General features: G+C 43.6%; 1 protein-coding gene across 1 annotated transcript in view; it reads right to left on the bottom strand.

Annotated features, from left to right (window-relative positions):
- Positions 1-10,577: 10,577 nt before the first annotated feature.
- Positions 10,578-15,291, bottom strand: part of Mfsd14b (major facilitator superfamily domain containing 14B) — a 54,787-nt gene continuing 50,073 nt past the window's right edge. Inside the window, exons 11-12 of the mRNA XM_048345629.1 lie at positions 14,303-14,445; positions 10,578-12,297 (exon numbers count right to left, since the gene is read on the bottom strand). Of these exons, the coding sequence (XP_048201586.1) occupies positions 12,049-12,297; positions 14,303-14,445 (392 nt within the window). The 3' untranslated portion in view covers positions 10,578-12,048. The remainder of the gene's footprint in view (positions 12,298-14,302; positions 14,446-15,291) is intronic.

A 15,291-nucleotide genomic window follows, 5' to 3' on the forward strand; every position in this document is an offset into this window, starting at 1 on the left:
TGAGAAAGGAGGATTGCTCGAGTCTAGAAGTTTGAGACCAGCCTGGTCAATGCAACAATACTCTGACCACCCCTCTCCCCCCAAAAATAGAAAGAGATAACTTACATTCCTTTCGGATAAAGCAGCAACTATATGAATTCAGGACTTTTAAAATTTTTTATGTCCTAAATAGCAAAACTGTTTAATATGAATCCTTTTTTTTTTTTTGTCAGTCCTGGGACTTCAAATCTGGGCCTGGACTTTGTTCTTGAGCCTCTTGGTGCTCAAGGCTACTGCTCTACCACTTGAGCTACAGCACGATGCCCAGCTTTTTCTGAGTAGTTTATTGGAGATAAGAGCCTCATAGACTTTGCTGTGTGGGATGGCTTTGAAATGTGATGCACAGATCTCAGCTTCCTGAGTAGCTAGGATTATAAGTGCGAGCCACTGGTGCCCGGCCCCAAAATTTTATAGCAAGATAATTGGCAAGAATCGTCTGATCTTCCTAAGGAAACTGGAATCAGTCAAGTCATTCAGGTCTATAATAAAATGAAGCCAGAAGTTTCCATGAAAATTAATACTATTGTGTATATATTCTTATGTGACAAATTATTTATGCCTTTTGTACTCCACACATCAGCATATATTTATTTATTTATTTATTTATTTATTTATTTATTTATTTATTTTTGCCAGTCCTGGGGCTTGGACTCAGGGCCTGAGCACTGTCCCTGGCTTCTTTTTGCTCAAGGCTAGCACTCTGCCTCTTGAGCCACAGCACCACTTCTGGTTTTTTCTGTGTATGTGGTACTGAGGAACTGAACCCAGGACTTCATGCATGCTAGACAAGCACTCTACCACTAAGCCATATTCTCTGCCCCTACATTTATTTTTGAATTACTTATAGTATGTAGCTGGCTTTTTAGCTAGCTTTGAACCTCATTTCTCCAATCTCAGCCCTCTGAATAGGTAGAATTAACAGGTGTGAGCTGCTGGTGCCTAGTTTCTATCTCCCCCACCCCTTTTTTTTTTATCCACTGTGGAGCTTGAACTCTGGGCCTGGGCACTGTATCTGAGCTCTTCAGCTCAAGGCTAATACTCTACCACTTTGAGCCACAGCATTACTTCCAGTTTTCTGGTGGCTAATTGGAGATAAGAGCCTCACAGACTTTCTTGCTGGGCTGGATTTGAACTGTGATCCTCAGATCTCAGCCTCCTGAGTAGCTAGGATTACAAGCATGAGCCACCAGTGCCTGGGTCCAACTCCAAATCTTTTTTTTTTTTTTTTGGCTTTTGTTTTCAACAGTTGTACCCTCACTATGTCTAGGTGTAATTTTCTGTTTTTCTTTCTTTTTTTTGCCAGTCCTATGGCTTGAATTCAGGGCCTAGGCACTGTCCCTGGGCTGCTTTTGCTCAAGGCTAGCACTCTGCCTCTTGAGCCACAGTGCTGCTTCTAGCTTTTTCTGTTTATGTAATACTGAGGAATCACACAGGGCTTCATGCATGCAAGGGGAGCACTCTACCATTAAGCCACATTCCAAGCCCCTAGGTGTGATCTTCTATGTATTTATCCTGCTTGGGTTTTGCCATGGTTTGTTAATGGGTCGGCTAGTGGTTTTAAATGCATATGGGATAGTTCTTAACTGTCATTAATTCCAGTGAAGCATCGGCTTCTTGTGTTCTCAGTTTCTTCCCATTTTGTAGATCCCCCTATTGACCTGCTTCTGTTGACTGTTGTTTTCCATGGGGTTTGGTCATGTCTTCTCATATATGTGGGGATTGTTTAAACCAGTTACCAAGCACCATGTATTAAAATTGTGGAGAAGAGATGGCCTGTATGATGTTTCCTTCCAGAAAGGATTTTCCTTGGCTTCCAACAGGGCAAGGCTAAGCACATTAGCAGTTCTGATTGCTTTCACCCAATCATGTACTGACATGATTTGCACCTGGACTTCAGTTTTCATGAAGACTTACCTGGAGTTTTCATCCTTGTGTCTAGGAAATGCTTTAGAATTTAGGACTCTGGATGGTTTATCAGGCCCCTCTTCCTTGAGAAAACTTGAATTCCAGTGTTTGTATCTTTATTCCCATGAAGTTGTCTAAAACCCTCTCCAGCCTCACTTGGCTAGAATTTGGTGGAAGAATTAGCTAACACCTCTTTAGTAGTAAACAATCCAAATTCCAGAGTGTGTGCCTTGTTTCTAGTTGGAAGGTCTCACTATGTTGGTCTTCTATGTCTTCAAAAAATTAAATGTGAGCCAAGTATTGGTGGACCAGATCTGTAATCCTAGCTATTCAGGAAGCTGAGATCTGAAGTTTGAAGTCAGCCTTGGCAGACAAATCTGAGAGACGCTTTTTTACCAGTTAGCTAGCCAAAAGTGGAGCTGTGGCTTAAGTGGTAGAACAAAACAAGGCAAGCAAGAACATGATGAGGCTCTGAGTTGAAGCCCCAATACCCAACACATACACACACATTAAATTAAATGTGTTTAATATTTTCTTCCATTTTGTTCTCAAATTGACTTTGGGTCTGTACTGTCTACTCTTGTCACTGTCAGAAAAGTTCAACTTGGGGCTGGGGATATAGCCTAGTGGCAAGAGTGCCTGCCTCCGATACACGAGGCCCTAGGTTCGATTCCCCAGCACCACATATACAGAAAACGGCCAGAAGCGGCGCTGTGGCTCAAGTGGCAGAGTGCTAGCCTTGAGCGGGAAGAAGCCAGGGACAGTGCTCAGGCCCTGAGTCCAAGGCCCAGGACTGGCCAAAAAAAAAAAAAAAAAAAAGAAAAGTTCAACTTATTGAGATAGCTGTTTCTTCATAAGGAGTCTGGAGTCCCAAAATTTTATGTGTGTCTGTTGAGTCACACAGCCCTTTTTACCATGTTATTTTTAAGAAAAAAATTTTAATTACTGGGGTTTGAACTCGAAGGCCTCATACTTGCTAAATAGGCCCTTTATCTCTAGAGTCAAGATATCATCCCTATCAGCTTTTTTTCTAATAGGGTCTTGGATTCTCTTTTCTTTTTTTACCCAGTCTCAACTTCAGTCCTCCTATTTATTCTTTCTACATAGCTGAGATGAAAGGCATGTGCCACTATGCCTAGGTTTGGGCTGATATAGAATCTTGCTAACTTTTGCCTCATGTGGCCATGAACCATGACCCTCCATATCTCCACCTCCTGAGTAGCTGGAATTACAGGTTTGAGACATCACACCAGCCCTAAGTACACACACACACACACACACACACACACACACACACACACACACACAATTTGTACCAGTACTGGGGCTTGAATTCAAGTCCTAGGTGCGGTACTTGAGCTTTATTGCTCAAGACTAGTGCTCTACCACTAGCTCTACTTCTGGATTTTTGGTGGTGAATTAGAAATAAGGGTCTCATAGGATTTCATGCCTAGGCTGACTTTGAACTTCGATTCTCAGATCTCATTCTCCTCAGTAGGTAGTATTACAGGCACCAGCCACTGGCACCCAGTTTCTGTCCAATGCTCAGATCTATAATATTACTCCATTCTCATTTTTTAAAGACTTTGCAAATTATCTCTGGTGGTGTCATATTTTATTGTGATACTTCAGCAAATGGAGTACATTGACTAAAAGCTCTCTCTACACACACACACACACACACACACACACACACACACACACTATACTTTAATAGTATGTTGTGTTCCTTAATAGGGAATGAGACTAATGAAGTCTGATCTAAGAGCCTAGGAATTGAAAATAAAAATCTACAAATTTAGTAAGATTACTGAGAGTGATTGTGCTAGTACTCTGGTTTGAACTTAGTGCCTTTCAATCTTGCTTGGCTTTTTCACTCAAGGCTTGTGCTGTACTGCTTAAGCCACATCCCCACATAGCCTTTTGCTGGTTAATTGTAGGTGAGAATATCTCAGATTTGTATGAGTTTGCTTCAAACATGGATCCTCCGTAGTTAGGATTACAAGTGTGAGCTACTGGTGCCTGGCTAGATCATCTATATTACACTTTCCTGACATACTACAAACTCATTTTGGAGAGTAACTGAAAAACCCAATAGAGACTTTCCCCCTCCATCTCAGTGTTTTAGACTTGGTACTGTGTCTGCCATCCCTCTAGGATCAAAAGTCTAAAATAGGGCTAGGAGGCTAGGAATGTGTCTTAGTGGTAGAGTACTTGACTAGCATGCATGAAGCCCAGGTTTGATTCCTCAGTAATATATACTGTTGTTGGTGTTGCTGTGATAAACTTTTAACTTCTTTCAAACTAATCAAGTGTGCAAGATTGTGAATCTAATTAAGAGCTTTGACCAATCAGGACGAAGGGCAGAGCTGTGGCAGGAATAAAAGGTGGGCACCCAGCATGCTTGCTTACTTCCTGTCGGCAGTAAGCACTTCTTCAGAAGTAAACTTTGCCTTGTGGAGTTCCTTTCCAGTTGGTCCTTAGTCCTAGGACACCTCCAAATCCTGAGACATTTCCAACACTAATAAGGTACGTATGTTTGGTGTTGATTTAAAAAAAAATTCTTTTTCACTGAGCATCTATTTGTTTAGGAATTTAAAGTCTATTAGATATAAAATTCCACAAGCTGGGTGCCAGCGGCTCACACCTGTAATTGTAGCTACTCAGGAAGCTGAGATCTGAGGATCAAGGTTCAAGAAAGTCCATGAGACTCATCTCCAATCAACCACCTGAGAACTGGAAATGGCGCTGTGGGTTCAAGTGATAGATGGTAGAGCACTAGCCTTGAGCTGAAGAGCTCAGGGACAATGCCCAGGCCCAGAGTTAAAGCTCCAGGAACACACACACACACACACACACACACACACACACACACACACTTCCACAAATAGATAGTGGAAATACTTTTGAGTTCTTAGACTGAGTTTTAGACTCTTAAAAGGAACCATACTCAATCTCTCTCTCTCTCTCTCCTCTCTCTCTTTTTTTTTTTTTTTTGCCAGTCCTGGCACTTGGACTCAGGGCCTGAGCACTGTCCCTGGCTTCTTTTTTGCTCAAGGCTAGCACTCTGCCACTTGAGCCACACAGCACCAACTTCTGGCCTTTTCTATATATGTAGTGCTGAGGAATCGAAACCAGGGCTTTATGTATATGAGGCAAGCACTCTTGCCACTAGGCTATCTTCCCAGCCCCAGGAACCATACTCTCTTAGGATAAAAACTTGGCGGACAGGGCATGGAACAGACATAAAGACAGTAGCCTTGACTAGCCAGTGGGCCTGGGAACCCCGCCTTCCTTGCCGCCTCTGGGCCAGCTTTGGCCACTGTCCGGCTGCTGACTCCCGGTGCGAGATGCTTTCCCAGTGGAGGAAGCACTGGAGATCGGCGCCTTTGCTGGAGAGTTCTCTGGGCCTATGCCCTTAGAGGCAGGTCTGGTTTAAGAAAACCAGAAGTGTCAGTGTCCAAAGATGTCACTACACAGAAGTGCCAGCCATACTCAGTCTGTCCGGCTCCGTGCGTGAGGCCCTGCGCATGCGCAGACTGGAATCGACAGCCAATCAATGCTAAATCTGGCCGGACTATAGTTCCCAGTGGTCCTCCCCCCTACCCCCTCCGGCCAGAGGTTCTGGCCTCGGATTGGCTGCAGCAGTGTTGCCACTTGCGAAGGTCTGGCCGGTGGTAGGGTCAGTTGTTGAGAATTTGGAGCCTGGTACGCTGGTTCGAGCTATTGTGGATGATGCGTTGGGCGTGACCCCGCTACTGCGGATTTGTCTCATACTGGATGTGCATTTGCGCAGCTGCTGCCTGGCTTGACCGTGACCAAGAGGAGGTGTGGGCGGGCTGCGAAAGAGCGCAGGGGGCGGGGCCAGGCCGTAACTTGGTGGGGCCCAGGAAGGGCGGGGCCTCAGGATGGGGACGGGGCCTAGCACCCAAACTTGCAGCAGGTTCTGTAGCTTGCTGGCCCCAGGCACACATGGTGTGGCCTTCCGGTGTGGCTACACCCATCTCCGTGTTCTTCTTTCTGGGCTGTAGAGGATGGAGCCCCTCTGTGTACCTGTGTGTCTCCTATTTTGAAAGTGTCTTCAATGTCTTTCGATAAAACTCAAGTTTCCCCAAATGGTTCCTCCAGTCTACCCTAAACATAGCTTTTCAGTATTGTCTGTTTGCCTTTGCTTAATTTAAAATTTTTTATTCAAGTACATACATACTACAGAAAATTGTAATACACGTGGATTTTTTTTTTAAAAGACGTAATACATCCTTGATAACACAAATAATGAACAATGTACTCATGGCCTCATACTTGACAGACAGGTAATAAAATTAAAAAAAACTAGGCCCTAGCCCTAATTTTTTAATTTTATTTAAATGCAATCCTGCCATATGTATTCTTCCTTTGTTCACTTTTAGGTGAGATACATACTATTATACATTGTTGCTCATCCATTCTTACTGCTTTGTAGTATTCTCTTCTGTGATTATAATACAATTCCATGATCATGAATATTTACATGGTTTTCACCTTGGATCTATTCTAACTGCTGCTAATATGAGTTTTTCAGTAGGTGCCCTTTGGTACCTATCACCCGATCTGGAACAAATACTTTTATTGTTAATGTCCGTAGAGTTTATAAGCATTGTAGATTAGAATGATGATGTTCATCATTGGGAAGGTTAAAATGTGTACTGTGAAATTTATGTAGTTACTTAATAAAGGAAAAGAAATGCATTTCTGCTGGGTGCAGGTGGCTCACGCCTGTAATCCTAGCTACTCAGGAGGCTGAGACCAGAGGGTCTCGGTTCAAAGCCAGCATGGGCAGGAAAGTCCGTAAGACTCTTATCTCCAATTAACCACCAGAAAACCAGAAATGGCACTGTGGCTCAAGTGGTAGAGCACTAGCCTTCAGCTGAAGAGCTCAGGTACAGCACCCAGGCCCAGAGTTCAACCTCATGATTGACAAAAACAAAAACAAAACCCCAACCTTTACGGCTAAGGATGAGCATTTCTTCAATGTGTTTATTGATTATCTGTGAGTGTTAAATTCTTTATGATCCCATCATAACACTTTTGGGCATATATCTAATAAGTCTATACACAAGAGTTACTTATATTCCCATGTTTGTTGCAGCTCCATTTATAATAGCCAAACTGTGGGATTGGCTAAAGTACCCCATAACAGATGAAAGGATTAAAAAAAATGTGTATGTATATACCATGGAGTATTACTCAACCATAAATAAAAATGAAAACTGGGCTTCAGTGGCTCCTATCTGTAATCCTATCTACTTAGGAGGCTGAGGATCGTGGTTTGAAGACTCTTACTTCCAATTAACCACCAAAATGCTAGAAGTAGAGCTGTGGCCTCAAGTGGCAGAGTGTCAGCCTTAGGCAAAAGAACCAAGGGACAGCACACAGGCCCAGAGTTCAAGACCCAGTACTGGCGTGTGCATGCATACGCACACGCACGTGCACACACACACAACACAGAAAAATGAAATCATGCCATTACATGGAAATGGATGGAACTGGAGATCATATTGAGCAAGATTAAATGAGCAAGCTTGCTCATTTGTGAAATCTAGACCTAAAGTGATAATGGCCATAAATGTATAAAGGGGGCATGTAGGAGACCAGTGGGAAGGGAGATCAAGGAGGAATGGATAATGAGGAATGAAGAAAACTGAAATATGTATGTATGAAGACAGCATAATCAAGTCCATAAAATACTGAAAAGGGGAAGGATGGAAGAGGGCGTGGGAGGATGGAGGGCAAGCTTGTTCAAAGCACATTGTGCATCCATGGAATTGTCATCATGAACCCCCTACTTTGTACTATTAATGTATGCTAATTTTCATGAAGTATAACCCCTGGGCTGGGAATGTGGCTTAGCAGTAGAGTGCTTTCCCAGCATGCATGAAGCCCTGGGTTTGGTTCTTCAGCACCACATAGACAGAAAAAGCCGGAAGTGGCGCTGTGGCTCAAGTGGCAGAGTGAAAAGACCCCCTGGACAGTACTCAGGCCCTGAGTCCAAGCTCCAGGACTGGCAAAAAAAAAAAAAAAAGTATAATCCCTGTGCCTTAACCACAGAACCGAGGAAGAAAGAACATAAAAAGAACACAATCCAAGCTTGAAACAAGAAAACCATCTTCCTGGTCAAGAGAACAGAGAGAGAAATCAGAAGAGGCTGAAGTCCAAGGCCTGCTGGGTGCTGAATCTGATAATTAGCCTCAAGGCACCTGGACCATCTTCCCAATGTCAAGCCTTCCAAAGACACAGGAGTTCTGTTCTGTACCTGGACCCCATATATATACTATGAGGCTGAAGGTGAAAGACACTGCAAACCACCACCTGGGCCACAGACAGGAAGACAGAATTCAATGGTAAGTACAATTCAGATTAACTGCATAAAACAGTCTGACAGAAGTGCTAAAGGGGAAAAAAATCCCAACAACATACAATTCAGGCCCAGAGTTCAAGACCCAGTACTGGCGCACACGCGTGCGCACGCACACACACGTGTGCATACATACACACACACATAAAAAATGAAATAATGGGGGCTGGGGATATGGCCTAGTGGCAAGAGTGCTTACCTCATATACATGAAGCCATGGGTTCAATTCCCCAGTGCCACATAAACAAAAAAAAGCTGGAAGTGGGGCTGTGGCTCAAGTGACAGAGTGCTAGCCTCGAGCAAAAAGAAGCCAGGGACAGTGTTCAGGCCCTGAGTCCAAGCCCCAGGACTGGCAAAAAAAAAAAAAGAAATATGCTATTGCATGGAAATGGATAGAACTGGAGATCAGCTGGCTAGTGATGGTGGCTTTTACCTGTACTGTCAGAGAGCACATGGGTTGCTGCAGGGCAGAGGCCCTAACTGGCACTCTCTGCTATATTCCTTGCCTCCAAAGAGCTTTAGTTGCCCCCAGGACAGTGACACTCACCCTGTTTGGGTGTCTTATATTTTAGCTCTTCTTTCTGGTCTCCCATTTTGTATGATCAAGCCTACCAGGCCTCCCCACAGCTTCTCTAGGGCAGGCCCAATACACAGATCTTAAAGACTCTTTAGTAGGAAGAATCTTCATGAAATACAAGTTAACAGTAACGTCTGCTTTGCTAGTGAGAGGAGAAAAACCTGACAGTGAGAGAAGGCAATTCCAAGAGGTTCCAGTTTCCAGACCAGTTCTGCAGCAGGAGACCCAAGGCACATTCAGAAATGAGTGAACTCAGAACGACTGCTGATGCTATGTAACATATAAGCTCCTAAAATGAGATTGCAACAGAAGGACTTCACTTGACTGGGTTCAGTAGATGCAGTATTGTGTAAGTCAGAAGACAGTACTCAGCTGGGTGACAGTAGCTCACGCCTGTAACCCTAGCCACTACTGAGGCTGATATCCAAGGATCACCACTTAAAGCCAGCTGGGGCAGAAAAGTCTGTGACTCATTTCTAATGAACCACCAAAAAACCAGAAGTAGATCTGTAGCTCATGGAAAGCACCAGCCTTGAGTGAAAAGGCTAAGGGACAAGCATGCAGGGCCCTCCCTCCCCCCCAAAACTCCACAAAAACTGCTGATGCACTCATCCACTTCACTGAGTCCAAGTATTTTCTGAGCACCTACTATGAGCCAAACCTACTTCTTCATGCTGAGAATGACGTAGTGAAAGGGAAATGCTTCCCCAGAGGGACTTAAATTCCAGTGCTGACACGTGGTAACATAGTTTATTAGGTAAGACTGTTACCTAAGAAAGGGGCAGGACATAGGCTGATGGTGACTTTCAACAGGAGAAATCAAGAAACATTGAACAAAGGCCAGGTAGGACTCTGGGGTAAAGGGATCTAGAGAGAATGCCCCAAAAGAGTAACTGGAGTTGGGAGAGGGATAAGCAAGTGAGCAAATCCATTGCCCTTTTCTGGCCCCACTCGGTTCTATCCTTGGTCTCTTGCTCTGCATACAGTAACTCAAGCTATTCTGACACCTTGCTACACTAGCCGTCCATCTCCATTTTAAAGATGTTCGTCACTTGTCCTTGGCTACCCAGCAAGTCTGTAGATTTTAAATTGATTTGAATTCAAGTCCACACAGACTTCTGCTCTGTGCTTTATATACTCGTTACCTAGTGATGGCTTAGTTTGTAAATATGCCTTTAAAATTAGTGTGTACTTACTGTAAAGGGGTTTCATAGTGAATTTTTCATACTTGCATAGAGTGTACTTTGATCCTATTATTTCTCCTTTTAGACAGTCAGACAGGTTTCACTTCTGTCGTGTGGTCGTGTGTGGCGAGCACTTTGATCACACTCACTCCCTCTTCACTCTCCTCTTGCTCACCCCGTTCTACTGGTTCCCACCTCAAACAGCCCGTTTAGACTTTCTCCACTAAAATAGGTTGTCTTTCATTAGGATTTGATTTTATTTTTGTGTCAGAACTAGGCCTTGAACTCACAGCCTGGGCTCTGGGCCACTGTCCCTCAACATTTTGGTAGTTAACTGGAAATAAGTTCCACGCCACACTTTCCTGCCTAGGGTGGCTTTGAACAGTGATTCTCAGATTCCAATCTCCCGAGTAGCTACGATTATAGGTCTGAGCGGTGCCCCATGGGTACAATTTATCTTTTAAAAACACAAAAGACATAAAAGTATCCACTGTAAATTTATTATGCATTAGGAAGCTTAACCTAAAAACCAACAGCATTGTAAAAAGATATGTTATCTCTGTCCATGGCAGAACAGGTTTCAAAATATATTTTCTTTTAAATGTATTCAGTCAGTACACAATCCTTTATAAAAAGTTGTATATATTTTTTCTGACAATACCTTCATTACATTTATAAATACAAGATTTACAGAGCACCCCATCAAAAAAAAAAGATTAAAACCCTTACAAATATCTACATGTGTTTCATACCTATAAAACTTTCAAAGGAGTGCTTTGTTAAAGGTAGGCCTTAGTTAATGCTCCATTTACTATGCAGCAAAATACATATAAATCTGTAAAGTTTTCTTTGTCCATAAAACATCTCAAAAAATTAGCAAGACACTTATTGTGAAACAGCGTTTCACTAAACCCTCATATATTAGAAAGGAACTTAATGTGCGTATTCCCATGAGATTCAAGTCAGCTAAGCAGACTGAGACACAGACTGGGGACAAATGCGCGTACACAGCAGTTAAGGCAGGAGTGTGATGCCACAGCACGTGGGGATGTGGGCAGGGCAAAGAGTAATCTCATGAACTCCACTGGCACCTGTCCTAACTCATTCTCTCTTAGGACTCCTCAGTTTGTTAAAAGACTTAGATGAGCTTCTGATTTCTTTGTTGCCATTAGAATGCTTGATGTCTCTTTGGAGGTGGGGAGGGGAGGGGTCTTACTAAGCTGCTTGGGCTGGCCCCAAATTTATGATCCTCCTGCCTCAGTCTCCTGAGTAGCTGAGCTTACAGCCATGTGCCACTACGCCTGGCTCAACACAATTTTTCTTCTGTAAAATGACCGTGGATCCCACCAGAACCCCAGGTCCAGGAATCCGAGTTCTTAGTACATGATTTGAAATGGGAAGAAAGCTTTCCTTTAGCTGGTAAAGGTCACCACAGATCAGCTCTACGAATGTGTGGACAAGCAGAGGAAGGAAAAGGAAAAGTAGATTTTCATTAGACTTTGGACAAAGGCAACAGATCCCTGATACTGAGTAGCACTCAACACCTATGGGCTAACCAGGAACAATTGAGAGAAAGAAGGAAGGACTCTACCTGAAATCTTGCCCAAGACGGCAGTTCTGCTATCCTTGCACTTCTATTGAAAAGCATAGAGAGGCTGCTGTCACTCTCTCACTAGTTACTAAAGAAAACCCATCCTTTCTAGCAGTTTCTATTTGGCTTCCAGTGTAGACTCCAGGTAGCCTTGATAGCTGCACATTATTTGCAGGGAAGTATGTACAAACAGAATGAAAAAGAACAGAAGAGACAGGAAGAGGAGGGCAGAGGGATAAAGAGAGGGAGTCACTTATTAAACTTGGCCCGAACGATGCTGCTAGCATCACCCCTCCAGCACCATGAAGTCCCCAGTGGCGTGGCTCCCTCAGGGCTCTCAGAGGTGGTGTCTGCTGAGTTACAGCTCAGTGCACTGGTTCCCAGGCTCTTCAGAAGAGGAGAGCTCCCAGATGCTGTTGTCTTGCAGCAGCGGCTCGTTGTCCTCATCGCTTCCCCGCTCAGGGATGGTGCTCAGGCTGCCACTAGCGCTGTTATGTTTTTGAACTCCACTGGCTTTATGGTACTCAGGGATGAATAAGGCAACCAGAAAAGACACCAGAACTATACAAGCTCCAAACAAAAATGGTGGACCTGGGATGAGTGCTCCCTGCAAGATATGGAAAACGAATGGAAACAGAATTTGATTAGGGCAGCTGTTTTTTGGTTTTGGTTTTTTTTTGGTCAGTCATAGGGCTTGAATTAGGGGTCTGGGTATAGTACCTGAGCTCTTTTATTGCTCAAGGCTACTGTTCTACCACTTGGAGACACAGCACCACATCTAGTTTTCTGGCAGTCAATTGGAAATATGAGTCTCAAGGACCTTCCTGTCCGGGCTCACTCTGAACCTCGATCCTCAGATCTCAGCCTTGTGAGTAGTTAAGATTGTAAGTGTGAGCCATTGGTAGACAGTTGCATTTATAGCCCAGGTTGGCCTTGAACTCTTGGTCCTCCTTTTTCCACCTTCCAAATCCTGAGATCAAGGGCAGGTACCACCAACACCCAGTCTTGGGTGACCACCTCCCCCCAAAAATCACCCCCCCAAAAAAGTGAGCATTTTCTCATAACCATGTATGAAATGGCAATGCCAGATCTGGCAAAGCGTAGAGTTTGGAGTACAACACAGAGTAACTTATCACTACTTTTTGTACTACTAATCTGGGGGGCAGTACTGGTGACTGATCTTTGGGCCTCTTGGTTTCGGGGTAAAGGTTCTACCATCTGAGCCACACTTCCAATCCCTTTGTGCCCTAGTAATTTTTTTCTCTTTCTTTGGTGCAGGCCCTGAGGCTTGAACTCAGCTCAGGGACAATACGTATAACCTCATTTTTTTTTTTCAACACTTAAGGCCAGCCCTACTTTCAGATTTTTTGGTGCTTAATTCGAAACAAGGGTCTTATGGACTTTCCTGGCCAAGCTGGCTTTGAACCAAAATTCCAGATCTCAGCCTCCCGAGTAGACAGGACTATAAGCATCAGTCACTGGCACCCAACTTTGCCTCCATAATTTTGGAAGTAGGGTTTTGCTTTATGCCCCGGCCAGGCAGAAACGATAGGGGCATATCAGCACACCTACACATTGGCTGGGGGATGGGAAGGGGGTATCTCATTAATTTGAGCTCTGACTCTCAAGTAGCCAAATTACAGGTTTGAGCCAAGGGGCCTGTCTATTTTTTGTACTATACTAATTAGCTAAATCCACACTGTAAGCCTATAAAAGCTGCAGATGCTTATCTATAATCTCATTTTGTGGCCTCACAGATGTACAACTCTACATAAAAATTCTAGTGTTGTAGAGAAATCTGTATTAATTCTCTCTTAAAACAAGAACAGAAAAGCCAGCTGGGTGCTGGGTGCTGGGTGCTGATGCCTGTAATCCTAACTGCTCAGGAGGCTGAGATCTAAGGATCAGAGGTGGAAGCCAGCTGGGACAGCAAAGCTCATGAGAATGATCTATCGATATCAAATCTCCAATCAGTAGGGGCTGGGAATGTGGACTAGTGGTAGGGTGCTTGCCTTGCATGCACAAAGCCCTGGGTTTGATTCCTCAGTGTCACATAAATGGAAAAAGCCGGAAGTGGTGCTGTGGCTCACTCAAGTGGTAGAGTGCTAGACTTGAGCAAAAGCAGCTCAGGGACAGTGCCCAGGCCCTGAGTTCAGGCCCTAGGACTGGCAATAAATAAATAAATAAAAATCTAATCAGCAAAAAGCTGGAAGTAAGGTGTGGCTTAAGTGGGAATGCCAGTAAAAAAGCTAAGGAACAGTACTCCAGCCCTGAGTTTAAGCTCTAGGACTAGCACAAAATAGAAAACAACCTAATTCAATTTTTGGCTAGATTTCTAGGCCTTTTCATATTTTATTTAGCCTGTGCTTAGCAGACTAACATCACCACAGTGATTCTATAGGTGAAAACAGAACCTGAATAAATTTGAGGCAAGCTGTTTTCATAATATGCTAAATGTATGAAATGACTCCTTTCCAACCCCAAAAGCAATGAACACAGAGCTTAATTTCTATCAAATACAATAGTAATATACAGGTAAAAATATATTAAGGACATAAAATTTTGATATTATTGGATGCAACCACTATTACAAAGTAGCATCACCAAATTACCTGTAGGGCTCCATCGTCAGAATGCAGTTCTGGGCCGAGCTCGCTGAGTTCAACATGGAACATGTAGAATATTAATCCATACAGAGCTGGTCCCAGGCCATTGCACAGCCCCCGAATTCCAGTTATGATCCCCTGCGCAACTCCTAAACCAGGACAAAGAGGAGGAAGAGAGTCTCAGAAAAGCATCTCAAGATGTGAAACTTATCAGCACATTCCTACAACACAGGCTACATTCTGAGGAAAGACTAATAATATTTTGCCACCAACACTAAGTTTTCTTGGTTTTGTTATCCCCATTCAATGCTGCTTACTCTGCATGAAGATCTATAAGAAGACGAAATGACAGATTTCCATTTTCAATACTGTGCAGAGCAGCAACACAGACTGAGTTCTAACAGGGGTGGCTGCATCTATGCCCACCTCAGTGTAGATGGTACTGAAAAATTCCCAAAGTGCTCATTTCTAGGTATCTCTATTTCCCAAAGTGGCAGGTAAAAAATGAGCTTGAACCATATATGAATTGTGTCCATCTATTGTAAATGATCAAATAGAATTCAGCTTAATATTACATATTGCAAGTTTTGTGTGTTGATATTTCAAAACATTCATACTAACATTACATAAAATAAGTTCCGTAGGGCTGAGAATGTGGCTTAGCGGTAGAGTGCTTGCCTAGCATGCATAATGTTATGGGTTTGATTCCTCAGTACCACATAAACAGAAAAAGCCAGAAGTGGCGCTGTGGCTCAAGTGGTAGAGTGCTAGCCTTGAGCAAAAGGAAGCCAGGGACAGTGCTCAGACCCTGAGTCCCAAGGCCCAGGACTTGCACAAAAAAAGAAAGACAGAAAGACAGATAGAAAGAAAGGAAGAAAGAAAGAAAGAAAGAAAGAAAGAGAGAGAGGGAGGGAGGGAGGAAGGGAGGGAGGGAGGAAGGAAGGAAGGAAGGAAGGAAGGAAGGAAGGAAGGAAGGAAGGAAGGAAGGAAGGAAG

Source organism: Perognathus longimembris, chromosome 1 (genome assembly GCF_023159225.1).
Source record: "Perognathus longimembris pacificus isolate PPM17 chromosome 1, ASM2315922v1, whole genome shotgun sequence".
Classification (NCBI taxonomy): domain Eukaryota; kingdom Metazoa; phylum Chordata; class Mammalia; order Rodentia; family Heteromyidae; genus Perognathus; species Perognathus longimembris.